An 18466-nucleotide genomic window follows, 5' to 3' on the forward strand; every position below is an offset into this window, starting at 1 on the left:
TTACTCAAAACAAATTCTTCTCAATGAAAATCTGAAATATTTGTGACACTCCTCTACAATCCCTTTATAAACTTCCCCTAATCTAGAAACTTTTGAACCAAGTTATCCGATAATATCTTGCAATATTATATTTAAGCGTCTTGGTGTAGAGTTTTCGCTAAGAGTTTTCATCGATTCGAAGCTCAGATGATAAATGGACTTTGTGGAATCTGATTAGTAAGTTGTTACAAAACTCTTCAGAGCGAGTTGAATGACTCGCAATAATATTTCATTTGCATTGAAGATGATGCATCTTTCGACAATTAATTATCCATCCTTAGATAATATATAAATATAACACATTAAGGTTAAGGATTCAAGTCGACCTGCTATATAAAGCTAATATTATTTTAAGTTCAACATGCATATAAAAATTTCTGTACCATACGTGCTTTATAGCTAATGATTAAAATTTTTGAATGAAATAAAACAGATTTATCATTGCATATCAGTGCCTAATGATTAAATTTTTGGCTGAATTTTTTACATTATTTAATTATGAATTACAAGTTCCTATTGTTTAGATTACTAAAAGTTTTTTAATATTTCATGTTCTTCAATATAGCAATAATTGTATTAAAGTATAAAAATAATTAATACAAAATTATTCTACTTACTAAGTGTTCCTTCTGTTCAGTACTAATTTCGTTGCCCAATTTGAGATCAGCTGAAATTTTCATAGCTTCTGCAACTGTGAGTCGCGGCTGTAGTAAATCTTCTTGCATGATATACCGAGACATTTTGCGAAATAATCGAATATCTCGAGGAGATCCATTGACAAGAATGGAACCAGTAGCTTCGTATGCCCTGAAAGAAATAGATTTCCATGAATATTACATATGAAACATGTTTTTGAATATTATATTATTATCATTTATAGTTTTTTTCGATACAAAAAATTGACACAGTATCAGTCAAACCAAATTTTGCAATGTTAAAGCTTTAATCGTTCAAGCCTTGAATTTGATTTTTTTGGAAATTTGGCATTCTTTTAAAGTCATTTTTTTATTTATATATATAATTTTTATTTATACCTATAATAAATTCTTTCAAATAATATTTCATATAAATGGACTGTATAGAACAGAAAAGTAAGAATTTCTCCCCTCAAATGAAGGTAGAAATCGATTCAAACGATTCGATTAAGTTAAAGAACATAAGAAAATTTAGAAGGTAAATTTAGTTATTGGAAATGATTTTTGAAATACATGCTATTATAAAAATTTTAACGATTCGTATCATTATTCATCACATTTGTTAGTCAAATCGCATATTATAGAACAGTTATTCACGACCACCATAAATGAGAGAGTGAATTAAATGTAAAGCATTTCTTAAAATAAAATTATTATTTACATAATTGCATTTAAATCTTAATTAACAGTTTTATATTACAACCTAATTGATAAATTTTTTTTATAATTTACTTCATATACCATCCGGATATATAAATTACTGTGACAATAATTTGTCATAATCATTTATCAATAAACAAAACAGGTCATCAATATAAAACACATTTTCTCGACGATTCATTGTAAAACAAGCTTGGATAAAATTATGCAGAATGAATTATGACAAACATTCAAGATTAATTGGATAAGTTCCTAGACAATTATTATTATAAAAAATCATGTTTAAAAAAAGTGAACATAAACAAGTCGATTACTGATGTTGAATTATAATAATAAAAGAGAGAATACTGAAAAATTTTCACACAAATGGATTCATTCATTTTAGAAAATCTTTTTTTTTTTTAATTTTTAAATGAAAAAATATATTACTAATATTAAAATTTACTTAATTGAAAAAGAAAATTTAATTAAATTTTTTGAAATCAATTTTTTAAAAAAGATTTAGATATTAGTATATTTGAACAATAGAGGTTTCCAAAACGTACAATTCTGAAAATTAAAAATTAAAAAATGTAGTTATTTGAAGAAGCGAAATGTCTTACTATATTAAGTATCACTACCAAAAATCTTGATGACCTGTATTTAAAGATTTAGACGTTTCTAAAATAAAATAAAAATGGTAAGTTCTAGTAAATAAATTTTAAACACATTGCACATTGGCATGAAACTCTACATATTCAATTGGCATTTGACATTTAAAAAAAATAGTCATATTGAAGATTTTGAGAAAAATGTGCTTATGCTGACTTACTAGCGTAGTCAGCATGAAAACAGTTATAAAAAAAGATTAATTAAAAATTTTCATTATTATAAGTTAAGGCACCTATCAGCATCTATCATAGTGCCAAGTTTCATCAAAATCCCAGACGAGCAATAGAAGGATTTTCCTTGTTAGTACTATTTCTTGAACAACGAACAAATAGTTTTTTACGCAACTTATACAAATTCTTTTTAAACAATCCAAATCTGTTGTTCACAAAACGTTTGAACACCAAAATACATTTTACATCCCTAATTAATTGATTTCGTTTTACTAGATTATGTCCGAATGACAAGATCTGAAAAACTTTATAAGATTTGAGTCAATTTTATGTTAGTAAGTTGTCCTACAAGGAAATACCAATTTCTCAAATATAATATTATAAACCCTCAGTATAGAAGTGATTTGTACTCTTGTCACCCTCGTACTATCTTTTCATCAGTTTGCAAATCTGATTGCAAATCGTGAATGTATTTTCGCACCCATACGAATATGCGTTGAAAGGTTGACATTGTGCAAATGAGTTTTGGCTGAATCTTTCCAGCACTTTGAGATTAATTTCTACGATAACCCATTTCGCATATATGGCAATGTAGGTGATATATGTTTTCGCAACAAAACATTTGAAATAAATCATTGTAAAATTTTATTAAAACTCATATGGAGACCGGTAAACTCTGAACTATGGAAAAGTTTCATTGACGGTCCGTTGCTCAATTTCGTATCACAATATTATTTTGAAATTATTCAACCGAAACTTTTATTCGCGACGTGAAATGAAATAGTAAATTACACGATATGTTATGATTCCTCTTTTTTCATGTTGTAAATGTCTAGTTTATATAGAATGTTGAAATGCATTTATTATTAACATAATTATTGGTGAATGCACTGGAGTAGTTGGAAATTTACTTGCATTATGTTACGTAAAATGTTCATGGTTATGTATTATCTATGCGTTTCAGTAGAAAATACGCGAACAAATTACTCTAACTCGAAAATTGCACATAATCGCTACAAAATGAAGAAATAAAGCTATTTATATATTAGCAAAGAGAAAGAAACATCCACTTAGTTTCATTTTATATATTAAAGTAATTAGTAACAACTACGGTTAAGAAATATAATTGTATTATTTAGCAACAGAAAAAATATAGAGATTTTGATAAAAGTTCAATATAGCTTATTTAGAAATCAACAAGGCCTAAGCAATATTTTAAATTGAAAATCAGGCATATTTTCCTATAAGCTTCAAGGAGTTAATACAAACCCTTAAAAACACAGGTAAATAATTTCACTTGCAAAATCTATTTTTTAGGGAAAATTTATTAAATACAAAATTGGCAACATTTAAATTCGATTCTTTTTGTACATTGTATTTGTGATTGCAACGTGTTTTATTCATATTAATAATAAATTTTCGCGTTTTCAATATTCACTTTTGTAGAGGAAATTAAAAAACATCTATATATATATATATATATATATATATATATATATATATTGTGTATGAATACATACTCATTTCGCGAGTACTTTGCGGAAACCTTCAAATGAAGTCAATGTAAGTGAAAACATTAATAACATTAAACATTTTATAGATTTAGAAACTCAATTTTATAGCTTGTATTTTATACCAACGGGAATAAATATAATATTATTCTAGTCATATATATGGCATAATCAATCAATTCTATGCTCCACAGAGTGCAGAAGGTCCATGACCCACATGCCAGATTAGCATAAGAATATGACACCTATTGTTGGGCACTTTAATATTGTATTGTTAGAAATAATAAAGTAAAAAATATCGCACATTTTCAAGATAATTTGGCGAACGTCCCTCAAACGAAAATATTATATTAACACTTCGAATGCTGCCGGAAATTTGTTCAAAAATATGAATATATGATTCATAATTTTGAATTCAAATTGAGTAATATATTATATATATATTGTAAGAAAAAAATCTTTTTGGGATCTTATATTTCCAACAAATAGGTATCTAATTTCCACTATAGCTTTTTTTAGTATTTCAATAAAAACCGCAAAAGAAAACTACAAAATGCCAACATCAACCATCGTATGATATTTCCAATCACTTTCATTATATTTGTTGCATTATGAATGAGATTTGCATCACACCCAAACGGCTTCTTTGACTTAATCGTTTTGTTTATAGAATATAATACATTAAAATTGAGCTTTGTTTAAATTTGAATTTAAAAGTTTTTAGTATTATATAATCATCAATAAGCATATTCCTCTGACCCTTTCGCCTTCTATATAAGTACTGTTTCTTACTGAATATATATGAAGTAGTTGTAATTGACGTAATTTCATAATTACATAACTAGTTCAATATGTACTATAATTAACTCTATAATTCAATTCAGAAATAAATATTAAATAAACAAGCAATAGAAAAAAACTTGGTTGGAATATAAATCAAGTGTTAATTGAAGATGTATAGGTAAATAAGAAGTAAAATATAGTGAAGAAAATAAAATTTTAAGTAAGGCTCTTTAAAAATTTGGAAAATCTAATTTGTGATCGTTTGAAAACAGTATTTTATGTATTTGTGAAGAAGAATTTATGTATTTATAAAAAACATATAATCGTCTAGCTATGTCTCACTTGGCAGTCAAAGTGTTTTCTGCATGCGTCAATATATGTTTTATGCATAAAGTATAATTTCTTATGTATATATTTATATTTTATGGTGTTAATTTGTTTTATTGCCAATTCTAAGGTAATAATATATATTTAAGCGTTGAAAATGCGGAAATGTGTTTTTACAATTGTGAAAGAATCTAATTGCGAGAATTTTAAATTATCTTAAATCTAATTTAGAATTAGACAAGCTTTAATGGTTTTATGATGTTAATGAAATAGAAACTTATGTGATTAAATAATTACCAACTGAACAGGATGCAATTGAAAAATTATAGTAGGTTTGTTATAGAGGATAATAAACTGGCTAATTATATAAGAAAGATTAGTAAAATGATTTATATTCATTTTGTTATTTAAATCATTTGAAATTCATTATTGAATAAAAAAAATAAAATTGCACTTGATGATATTGGACATCCAAATCTATTCAATCAAGTTAAGTACTTTTTAATTCAACAAATTTTTAAAATTGCAAATTCACTGTTTAACATATAGTTTTAATCTTAGGAAACCTAGGGTAATTGTATTATTATTTTTACTGTAATATTAGTAGAAGCCATCGTTACGGTTCTAAAGTTCAAATGATTAAAATTTAAAAAAAATTAATTACACAATCAGCAAAAATGGTCACAGCTCTATAGCACAAAGCTCTAACTTTTACTAAATGCTCATAGATTTCAAACAGTGTTAACGCCTAAGGCTCAACCCGGTTCTAAATCATTCAAATATATTTTAATACACGATAAGAATTATAAAACCTCATCCTTCATTGTATTTGCAAACCCTCAAACATTAATACTTTTTTCTAAAAAACTATTTTTCTTTGAACCCGATTCAAACAAATCTCAGGTCAACAACTGATTGGACAAAAATGTAATGGGATGTCGCTTAGATCCACAAAACCAATCAGAAAAATAACTTTAAAATATAGAAAAACTCTGTAAATCAGTAATATCTCAAACATCATCTGAGTAACAAGTATAGAATTAACATTCAAACTTGTGAACATAAAAAACAGCATTGGTTTAGAATTCTAGGGTGGTAGCATTCCTGCGATACTACAATCAATCCTGTCACCCTATTTCGGCTTAATGACGAGTTCTGTTACACCATGTTATATATATATATATATATATATATATATATATATATAATTATACTTTTTTTCTAGCGATATATATAATAATACTTTTTTACTTCTTACGACATCTATTTTTCAACTGGGCCCTATTCCTTTTTTTACCTTTTTGATATTTCATGACTCACCTAGTTGACCTTGGATAGAAAATTCAGACTCCAACGATCGTTGGTAATGCAGTAAAAGAAATGACTTGTAACGGATAACACATAATGCTAATTTAGATTTAGATATTTTAGATTTGAAATTATAACACACTGATGATGAGACAAATCCAGTCTCGAAACGTTTGTAAAATTATTATTTAATAAATTAGTGCAAAAAAGAGTGTTACTGTTCATATTTCAAAATTAATATATATATATATATATATATATATATATATATACCCATGTAAAAATTAATATCGGTACAATATATTACCAATATCGGTTTTCTGTGGCCGTGATTGCCTATATTGCACAAATATAGGCGAACGTCGGTTCTGTGATGATGTCAACTAATCGACCAGGCCAACGTCAGCCGATATTGAGGCAATAATCTCTATAAATGGCCTTGTCCATTATAATATATTAACAACAAATAAAATATGTTCAGATGCTGTGAAATGTTTTATCGAGTGATGTTATAAATAGGAAAGTTTATTTGCTTTTGTTATTGTTATAAAAAAAGTTTACTTGATATGTATTAATAAATATCTATTAAAAAAATAATCAATATTTATGACACTTTTGTGTTTTATAAATAATCATATTTTTAATGCAGTTATATATTTGTATCATTGTTTATATTTAATAAATGAATTTCCACAAAAACATTCTTAATAAATTTACGTATATGTTAATTTCAGAGATAAATAAATAAATAAATAAATAAATAAATTTCAGGTGTTTTATTGTTAAATAAATGACATATGATGATATTTCAACATCAGTTATAAGTTTCAGAATAATTCAATAATTAATAATTCTAAATGTTTACCAGCTCTCTGTCTAATTGTATATTACCTTACCAACATTCAACAATTTGTAGGCAACATTGGTTCCAAATTTCCAAATATAGACCAATATAGACCAATGTTGGTTTACCTATATGGCCTCAATATAAAAAATGTTCAATTTTTATGACCAGCCGATATTGGTTTCAAATTTGACCAATGTAGATTTTATATTGCTTGTAGATTCAGACTATATTAATTTCTACATGGGTATATATATATATAAATATATATATATATATATATATATATATATATATCTTTATATATGATAAACATAAATATAAATGTATTTGCTTGAGGCAAAAATGTGATTTCAATTTTCTACGGTACATACTTGTATCCAGCCAATATGTTTAGCAAAGTACTTTTTCCCGCTCCAGATATTCCCATGATAGCTGTCAACTCCCCAGATCGAAAGCATCCGCTTACTCCTCGCAAAATACTTTTCTGACCTAAAAAATGAAAATGTATTTTAAAAACATTTTTAAAATTTATATCATAATACTTGGGATAAGAAGATGTTATTGTTTTGGACTCATTCTCCTATGAGATATTATAGAATAATAACATAACATTGGTTCATTATAAATATTATTTAAGAGTACTACAAATCAATTTTTATTATTTTAAATTTTATCAAATTATGTCTATTCATTTTTTCACCCTACTAGTTGAGAATATTTTTAATTAACAACTCTAACCTGCATCAGAAAAACAAAATTAGAAAAATAATATTAATGAAATATGCTTATAAATTCATTGACAATAAAATTCTTGACAGATTTCTCATTACTTTTTTTTTGCTTTCATCAACAATCATTACATTTGTAAAAATAATAAAACTTTATGGATCAATAATTTATTGTAAGATTTGAAAAATTGTACAATTGTTTTTATTTCCAATATACAACAACAGATAGAGATGACGTACAAAAACAAGAGTCTTACGCGTTAGCTGAAAGTTCAGTAGTTATATTTATAATTTTAAAATCATTCGTTATTTATTTCTTTATTTATTATGATAAAAAAAAATTATTGAAGAAATTTGATTCAAATTTTTAATAGAATATTTACTAATGTGCTGCTCTTGCAATCCAAAAGTGTCAATTTTAGGATTGTTTTCTTTTTTGTTGAATTTGTTCGTTAAAAAAATTATAACTAAAAATAAAACTATATTTTTTAGCATCGAAGGTTAATGAATTTTTATAGAGTTTCTGCATATTATTACAGATAGCAAAGAAGTAGATTATTGAGCAATAAAATGATTAAATTTATCAGTTTCCTCATAACTTTAAAAAGTTTATGGGAGTGACTCATGACTTTAAACAATAAAAACTTATCTATCTAAAAATTTAAAGAAATTGCCATTCCTTAATTATAACTTCAATTATAGCTATTGAATATTTAAAGAAAAATCATAAAAATATGATTATTGATTATTTTTAGAAGAATTAACAAATTCGTACAACTCTGCTTAACTTGATCTACTTATGGCTAATTGTTAATTTATTTTATTCGGAATCTATAGACAACATACATGCTCTAAAATTTAAGATCCCAATTGAATTTAGCAAATAAAATATTTACTCATAAGACATTTATATAGATAAATCATTTAATATATCGTATTTATAAAATTAATTAATATTAAGTATTTGAAAGATAAGGCATAAATATGGCTTTCATTATCAACAAGGCCGTTGAGATCAAATCATCTAAATTTGGCATAATCCTAGACTATGATATAATAATTTGGTCACAAATAAAAGACGTCAGAAGCAAATATCAAATAGTAATCTTCTAAGAATATTGAATTATTGCATGTTAGTAAGCAATTGCATTTTTATCAAAGAGATTTTTTTATAAGTTATAGAGCAGAATATATGACTGTTGTTTCTACGATATATGAGTCACCGCAAATTATAATTGTTTTATTAGTCATGTTATTTCTTCATATTAATGATATAGTGTATTTTAAATGCAAATTTAATAGAATAGTTTTTTATTACTAGTAACAATAGATATTTTTAAATCGAGGTTGAAACGTCCATCGCGGTTAGAACTTCAAATAAAGGAACTATACATAATAATAGAAAACAAATGAGTAAATAAGAATAATATTTATAACTAGAACGATACTAATTGGGCTACATATCCGTAGATTTTCTGCAATTTGAAACGCCATAACAAATAATAAATACCTTTATCAAATAGTTTTTTTAGGTACACAAATTACATTAACGCTATTAGCATTGAATATGCTTGGTATCTGAAGAGCTAAAACGCAAACTGTTTATTAAATTAATTATATTTTTAAGTAATAATAATAATGAATGCTTTGTTCAAGAACAAGGGCATAAACCGATTTAATACAGTGCGATGATTTCCCTATATTCAATTGGAAACTATAATTTTGAACTCTATGTTCGAGTGATTACCAGATTATTCAAAGTCAGAAAAAGTCTGGAAAATTAATACGTTGTAAACACAAAACAGATTTTTAGTATTTGAGAGACTTGTACTATACTCCAAAACTATTTTTTAGAAATCTGAACTACCAATGTTAAAATTTCTAATAAAGATGAGGACTCATCGTTGAAGACATGGAAAAGAATCTTATGTGATTCTAACCAGACTGGTCTAAACTATATTATATTTATAACAAATAATTCAAAACAAAGTTTGTTTTATCATTTAGTTGTTGTCGGGTTGTTTTATAATTTTTTTTTTCACTTAACCAAATAATATTTAGTTTTTTGTGGAATTAATATCATACAATCTAATATAAGATTGGAAGCTTGACGTTGATAATAATCGTCCTTGATAATAACCCAAATATTCAATATCAGCTTTACTTACAAAGATAACATTAGTAAGATTAATAAATTGTTACAGTAATAAACAATTACCTCTCATGATGTTTATAAATAATAAAGACAACAATACGCATCAGAATAATACCATTAAAACTCAGACATCGTAAATCAATGCATTTTTTAACCCAATGTAAAAATAATAAATAATTGATGATAGTAGAAATAATTAATAATTTGTAATTATTATTACAAAAATAATAATTATTATTATATTTCAAAAAGAATGTTGTTCACTGCAGTTGTATTAAAACCATAAATATAAATACTGCATTGAATATTTTTTCAAAGGCTAATTTACATAGTCATCAGTCAATTCAAATATAAATTTGATTTATATTACATTTGTTTTATAAACTAACAACTGTTAACATGCGGTTAAATGCAGTGATAAGAAAACAAATCAGACTATTGACTAAATTTTTTATTGGTTTCATTAATATATATTAGGATGCGTTCAGACTGTATAAATATTCATTGTCTAACAATTTGATTGTCTCAGATTCATTAAAATCCGTTTATGCAAATATATGAGTCGCTAAGTTTACGATTTTTTGTGCAGCGATGATTCATTTGTGTATGAATAAATTATAATTTTATTTTAAAAATTTGTATATTTAGATATAAAAATTCCGTAAATTTTTTATCTTGTATATTTATATTGACTATATATCTTCAAAATGATTTTTAAAAATCAAAACAAACCATAACAAAATCATAACTTTTGCCAAGAAATAATACTGTGTAGTAAAAATAAATTAAAAGTTATATATCAGATGCAACTTTTTATAATTTAAAAAGCATCAATATAAATATTAAAAATATTCAAATATATTTAATGAATATTTTACGAAATTAGCCAATAATTGTAATGTAGGCAGATCTCCAATTTTTTTTTGAATACTAATATATTTCCTTCAAATAATTCCAAAATATAAATCAATATACATCAGGTAAAACAAAAGTGCTGAGTCGAGTGCATTTTAAAACAACTTAAATTCAATATTTGCAAAAAACAACGTGCACCCAGACACAAAACAAATTAAAACATATTCATTTGCTATTCCGATTATTTATGTTGATGTATAATTTTGCAGACAGGAATATTAACATAGCTAATACCATTTAAAATTGCCTTCTGGAAACGTAGTTTGTAATAAGAAGTCATATAAAAATGGAAGCTTAATCTAAAATCAAGGAATGATTTTATTTTATTGAAATTATGAATGTCAGATACTATGAATATTATAAATTAATATAATATGATATATATATATATATATATATATTATATATATATAAATAATATAAATACTATTTCAATTGAAGTTTTGCAAATACACATATAATATCTGTAATTGTATAAATTGAACAAAAAAATGTTTTAACGCGTTCTATTTCATTCATTTCTGGTTCTAAAAATGTATTTTCTTTCATTAAAGACATAAACTGTAATCAGTAGCTACCTACGAAACACTCCAGAAAGTATATAGGCTTCGGCATAGATTCTGATTAGAATCACCCACAAGCGATTTCTTTGGTGACTTTTTATAATTCAACCGCTTACCTTAGGCTCATAATATTTTAGTATGTTATTTAAGACAAAATCTATCAATATACAAAGTCTCATCAAAATAGACAAGAATAAATTTTCAACATTTAGTTAAGAAGAAACGGCCTGGCCAATCTTTACCAAAAACTAATCAACGAATCGCAACCAATATCTTTCGAACAGTTTTTGAATTTTTAACATAGCTTCTAAATTGTGGGCTAAAATGTTTACACTTTTCTGCTGATTTCAAAATCGTCGCAAAAAACTGACTAAAGTCCTTATGGAGATACATAGAATGGCTTTCAATTTTTTTAAATCAGTTCAGCTGTTTGTTTAGGGAAGAACGTCTACGAAAGGTGAAAAATCGGCTCACATACACACATACACACATATACTTTTTCCAAAAAACATGAAATTATGACAAATCGGAGTTTTTTGTACAACCTTCTTCGGGAGTATGAATCAAAATTTAACAATTAAAATGATTTATTTATATATATATATATATATATATATAAAGATTATTATAATTATATTATATACTAGCAAGCCAGGCAAACTCCGTTTCACCACCAGATTTCGTTTGGTGATTAAAACATGAAGAAAAAATTGCCTACTGTTGAAATCGAATAAAAATTTGCACAACACACAGATTTCACAATACATTGATTTGTTTGTTTCCAATTGAAATGTTAGGAACTTATTTTTTTACTTTTTTTGCACAATTTCACAGTGAACACAATGACGGTTTGTCATATGAAATTAACTGAGCAGAGAACAATGAGTAGCTCTCAAACAAATTAGTATCAGCCAAACAAATAATATTAGTTTGTAGTACATGCTAAGTATCAGAGATGACGCTGTATGTGAAAAAAGAAAAAGTGTTTTCAGCTTTTCTATTGAAATCTTTCTTCAATTTTCTTTGCTATAAACCTCACGGAGTCCGAGACCTTTCCAACGAATGCAAAATCGTCGAAATCGATTCGTGCGTTCTGAAGTTATATCGTCAGGAAGGAAAACCCGACTTATTTTTATATAATAGATAATTATTAAAATTATATTGTTTTAAAATTATAACTATTGTTTAATAGCATTTTTTTAAATATTTTTCAAAAAAATAATTTATCATTCACCATTTCTCTGTCCAGTCTTGCTGCAGCCGTTGCAGAATGCACAAAATATATCAAATACACATCTGTTGCATGTTCATAATCATCTTGCGGTCAGATTTATAATTTAATTATTATTATTACGTCATAATTTTCAATTAGATGTCAATTCAAATAATTTATATCCCGCGAACCAGTTCCAGCGAGCAACAAAACCGCAAAAGTTGCTCCAAGCTTGATCTAGGGAAAGTGGAAAGTTGCCGCTGCAGCTAACAATCCTAGAGCGAGAGTCGAAATGCAAAAATTACGGTGTAGGAAGTAAATGTTCTCTTTATATAATAAAACCACTGCTAAAGTTGAAGTTACATGCACTAGACATTATGAGAAATCGTTTCTGAAATAACATTAAAAATACATAACGAGCTCGTTCTGTACATAGTCATTAACTAGCTGAACATAAATATTGTTATTAGGCTTTAATATGAGAAGTTTGCTTTTTTAAATACAAGTTTTATATGATACTAGCAAGCAAATTTAAATTTTATGGCATTTGTCGGTCAAAAATAATCATTAGACATATGCACATCAGATATTTTATAGAGATTTTAATAGTAAGTTCAAAATAGTATAATTTTGGAAAAATTTAAAATATTATGGTACGGAAAGATCCAGCAATTTGCCTTAAGGCACGATGCCATGCACCACTAGTTTGATTTTTTTTTTCAATGATGCATATATGGTCATATATGAAAATGTGACTAATGTTTCGACATGAAATCGACTGAACGTTTTTCGCGATTTTCACCATAATACTCTAAAAACTATATCATTTGTCTTTTCTGTTAAAATATTATAAATATTATTTGTATGGAAAATTGTATTTGTATGAAAATGATCTAATGATAAAATCTGGTAAAAACATAATATTATGAAATATGGAAATAAGATAATTGATGTCAATGATTTCCATAAAAAATAATTATAACAACATCAAGCGTTGTATTATGTAATTTCAAGGTCTAGTATAACAATCGTAATAATTGCCATATTGTTAAAAAACGAAATTTAATCATTATTGCAATATATGTTTTTTTACAGTATTTTAAAAACAAATTAATTTCGAAATTGCCGAATTTTAATAAAAACCTAAATGGTAATTAACCAAAAAGTCATAGAAAAATTTCAAGCAGGTGATCTAAATCTAAATAAGTCAATTAACAAAACTGATCACTGAAATTGTGAAATATATGATGAATTATCGATTGTGAACTTGACACCATGAAAGCTAATTGCTTAAAAGCTGATGTCAACAATTATCAATCTGAAATACGCATGATTAAAAAATTAAATGTTGAAATTATACAAAAAATATTTATATTCTTAATTTGTCATAAAAATTTAAATTACGGGAGTAATGAACTCTAATATAGCTAACATATTTTGTTATCATATAAATGTCACAGCCTGAAGGCAATTTCATGTTGAGAGAGCACGACTTTTTATTTTTTGGTTACGTTTGACTTTTTAATTTTAATTTTAAGGGAAAAAGAAATAAAGTTTTCTTTTACTATGAAAAAGTTGACAAATGAAACATAAACAATGAAAATAAGATGTATTCACCTGTGTAACTTGCTTTTGGTCAGAAAACCAATAACAATAATTAATTTTTTATCACGACCTCCAGTTGCCAAAATCGCGAAGAATAGCTTTCAAAGTGTGTTTCAATCTATCTCATTTCAAGTTCTATTTAATTGTTTGTAAACTAAAATTGTTCAATGTTATTAGACATTTTAAAATTTTATAAAAATGCAATAAAGTTTTTTGATTACTTGACAACAGGTAGAAATACAATATAACGTCACTGATAATGAACGCTAATTAGTCAGCTAGTTTTTTCTAACAAAATGCAAACTACTTGCAGTGCAAATTCAAAGAACAAATATTAGACACCTCTGGTAATCAATATTATTAACATATTTTAGAATAATTATGATTAATTGTATCTGTTGTAAGAATACATTCTAGAAAGATTATATCCTTCTATAATGATATAACGTCCTTCTTGATTAACAAATCATTGATTGTAATGTGTTTTTTAATATGCATATAATCATAGAAACAACCAAAGTCATTGATAAAGTATAATAAATTCTCATTGATAGAATAGTCCATTAAACTAATTAGACTAATGGAATAACCAAATTAAAAATTCATATTTCAATTATAAAGAACGTAATTGTAAAAGTAGGTTTCTAAAATCCAAGTACGAAAACTAATTTGTTCTATATTGAGTACGTACTATAAAATATAAATTCGAAGAAAAACAAATAATAAAAGTTAATTTTCTATTGATTTTTATATAAATAAGTTTCATCGAATACTTTAGAATTTTAGATTTTTTATTTTATTTCTGTAGTTTTATTCGGTGTTTAATTGTTAATTGAAATTTTATTAAAATTGTTTTGACTTGTTAGCTTTTTGAAATGGTATGTATAAGTCTTTAATGAGAACTAAAAAATAATAAAAAAATATATTGAACTTTTTGTAATTATTTTAGAGATGTTGAAAGAGAATTTGGTAATATTTTTTTAAAAACTCTATCCAGAAAATTTTGTGAACCAATTCACCATTAAAATATATTTAAATATATCTTTTTGAATTTAAATTGAATTTAGACAAAAAATAACAATCTAAAACGTTTTATTCTCATTTTAATAGTCCTTTATGTATCATATGCCCAGAAAAATCGTAAATATTATCAGTTAAATAAAATTTCATAGTCAGCACATTTGTCAAAGCATTTATAATAGTATGTAATGGATCTGACCTCTGTTTACCTTTAAGCTAGTGTCCAGAAGTCAAACTAACTCCAGGAAATTTCTTATCTTAGATCTGTTTTAATCTAAACACGTGCACTTTGCATATTCTTATTTTGATAGTGCAATGAAAGCAAATATTTATAAATGCAACATATTTCTCTAGAATATTGAAATAATAGTGGAATTTAACTGGTCTACAAACGATAAGAATGAGATCAGACTCTATTAACTTGAGATTAAGGTTAAAGATTTTGAAAAACAAAATATGAACTAGCTGTAAGTGGAATTCTGTCTTAAGGCAATTAAGGCATCGTGCCTTAAGGCAAATTGCTGGAACTTCCCGTGCCAAAAATTATTATTTTTTTAAAAACGATTAACATTTTTGAAAAAATTTTACTTCGAAAAAATAAGATTTTTGAAGAAAAATTTTTTTTAAAAAAAAAATGTTTAAACAATTTTTTTTATAAAAATTTTTTTTTGGAAAAAATGTTATCTTCATTTTGACATATTTTGGAAGATCTGAACTTATTTTCAAAGCAATCGTACTGCTTTAACTGCATAGAGACAAAATATAAAGCGCGTAAGCGCCGCGTCGCTGTCTAACGGAAAAACATTGGTACGGAACCCATAGGAATGTAAACAAAACTTAAACTTATTGTTAAAATCTCAATAAAATATCTGATAATTTGATATGCATATGTCTAATGTCTAATGATTATTGTTGACCGCCAAATGTTATTTTTTTTTTTTAGTTTTTTTTACTAGATCTCCGAAACCGCTAAACGTATCTTCATGAAAATTTGATCAAATCTTCATCTTGTTAATACAAGTAAAATGTTTTTTGAATTATTCCAATCGGACGCTCCGTTCTCTTAAAAACTGAGTTACCGTTTTTGGCCCTTTTTGCCCCATATCTTCGGAACGGCTAGACCTGCCTCTGACAAAAACTAATCAGCACGTCTCCTTATCAATACGAATCGAATGTTTTTTGAATTATTCAAATTGCTTCATCCGTGTTCCCGAAATCGTCGACGAAAATTTGTATCCGAACACACACACATGCACGTACACACACACACACGCACACATACATCAATTTTCTCCAAGGTATGCCAACATATTCAGAAACCTCTGAAACGTAAAGATATATAAAAATTTTCATTTTCGATTTTTTTGCGATTACTTACCCTATGGAAAGTTAATTATAAATAAATCAATTTATCATCTCCAGAACATTAACAATCGTCATTTCATATCGAATCAAATTCCAAAAAAAAAATAGTTGCCAAATTTACACAAAATTGAAAAAGTGCTCCCGTATAGTCACAGTCTAAACGCATTTGCAAATAATTCTGTGCGACATTTTCACTTTTATACTGTGCTCAGCTTGGCGGCATTTTCACATTTTTCAATAATTAATTTTGACAAAATTGGAAAAGTGCTCCAGTACACAAACAGTCTAAACGCAATTGGGTAAACATTTGTACCAGAGTGGCGCTTAGACTGTGCTTAGCTTGGGTGATTTTTTGAATTTTTAATCCAAAATTACAAAAAAAATTTTTTTAAAAAAAAATTAGAAACAAATTTTTTTTTCTCCAAAATCAATTATTTTGTTGAAAAAAGCAGAAAGTTCTTTGAATCCTCTAAATCGGACGCTTAGTTCTCTCAAAAACAGCCATTTTTTTTAAATTTAGCTCTGTATCTCCGAAACCTCTGGGCCTACCTTTGCCAAAAACTAATCAGCACATCTCCCTATCAATAGGAATCGAATGTTTTTTAAACCATTCAAATCGGTTGATCCGTTCTCTCAAAAACTCGCTTTCTATTTTTGCACTCTTTGCTCCATATCTCCGTAACGGCTGGACCTGCCTTTGCCAACTACTCATCAGCACATCTCCCTATCAATAGAAATCGAATGTTTTTTAAACCATTCAAATCGGTTGATCCGTGCGCCCGAAAACGTGGACGAAAAAAAGCGGACATACAAACACACACACACACCACACACACACACCACACATCCATTTTTCTGAGGTATGCCAAATGTTCAGAAACCTTCAAAACGTCGAGAAATGTAAAAATTTTTGATTTCGATTTTTGGACGATTACTATAACTTACCCTACGGGAAGTTAAAAATTTATTGTTTTAAATTTTGAAGCAAAATATTATTAATGTGTGACACATTTTTTTACAAAATTTATTATCAAAGAGCAGTTTACTCTTTCATCATTTATTGTGGTTCAGATGAAAAATTACTCTTGTTTGATTATTAAATATATTTCTGGCTCTAGTCTATATAGATACATCATTGTTATAAACTAATTTATTTTTAATACTGGTTTCAACATTTATAGCAATTTTGAAAGTATTGGACCAAAACCGATATTATAGTGTTTAATTTACCGAAGAATGAGTCATTGTTTTCTACCGAAAATATTCTTTAGACATAATTGACAAACTGCCTTTGTCAACCTATTAATTTTTCTAGCACCTTAAAATTTTCCATACAAGCATAGGCGCCTTTCTAAAATTTGACAACTAAGATATGAAAACTTTTATTTATTATCTAATACATTTACTATATCAAATTCACAGATATTTTGATTTGCAACGAAGGTTGTTTCTAACCTTGCCGATGAATTCAATCTGATCTTAAGCAGTGCATACTGGTTTCTAACTTGTATATATAGACAATACTATCCTCGTAAAAATTTTTTTAAAAAATCCCGTTTTTGAAGAATTACATTTATTTTTTATCTGTTTTTTCTGCGTTGCAACGCATTTGGCAACCAAAATCACAGACAAAAATGAACTCATCCCATATAATAAACAATCATTGTTTTGTTTCTAAATGATTTTATAATATATAAATTATTCTTCATAAAAATATGAATCATATATGCATATCTATTAATTCTTTCCAGATGCAATAATTCATTATTTATAGACTTTATTATATATGGCACACGCTCCGAATTAAATTGATATTTCAATAATAATCAACAGATAATACAATTATCCAGTTTGATTAGCATATGATTGTTATTGCGCTCGTGCATCATAAATAAAAAAGTGCATATTTTT

The 18466-nt window shown here is 26.3% G+C and overlaps 1 protein-coding gene across 1 annotated transcript; it reads right to left on the reverse strand.

Moving 5' to 3' along the window:
* Window positions 1-656: 656 nt before the first annotated feature.
* On the reverse strand, window positions 657-9944 carry LOC113369560 (ATP-binding cassette sub-family G member 1-like; the record flags this gene model as incomplete). The annotated part of the gene is made up of 3 exons (XM_026610234.1): window positions 9938-9944; window positions 7363-7480; window positions 657-846 (listed from the first exon to the last, which is right to left on the reverse strand). Coding segments are annotated over exons 1-3 (315 nt in total), but the record flags the coding sequence as incomplete, so codon positions are not given.
* Between the last annotated feature and the right edge of the window lie 8522 nt (window positions 9945-18466).

Source organism: Ctenocephalides felis, unplaced genomic scaffold, assembly GCF_003426905.1.
Source record: "Ctenocephalides felis isolate EL2017-DRISC unplaced genomic scaffold, ASM342690v1 CF-g0.4_SCAFFOLD_01389, whole genome shotgun sequence".
NCBI lineage: Eukaryota > Metazoa > Arthropoda > Insecta > Siphonaptera > Pulicidae > Ctenocephalides > Ctenocephalides felis.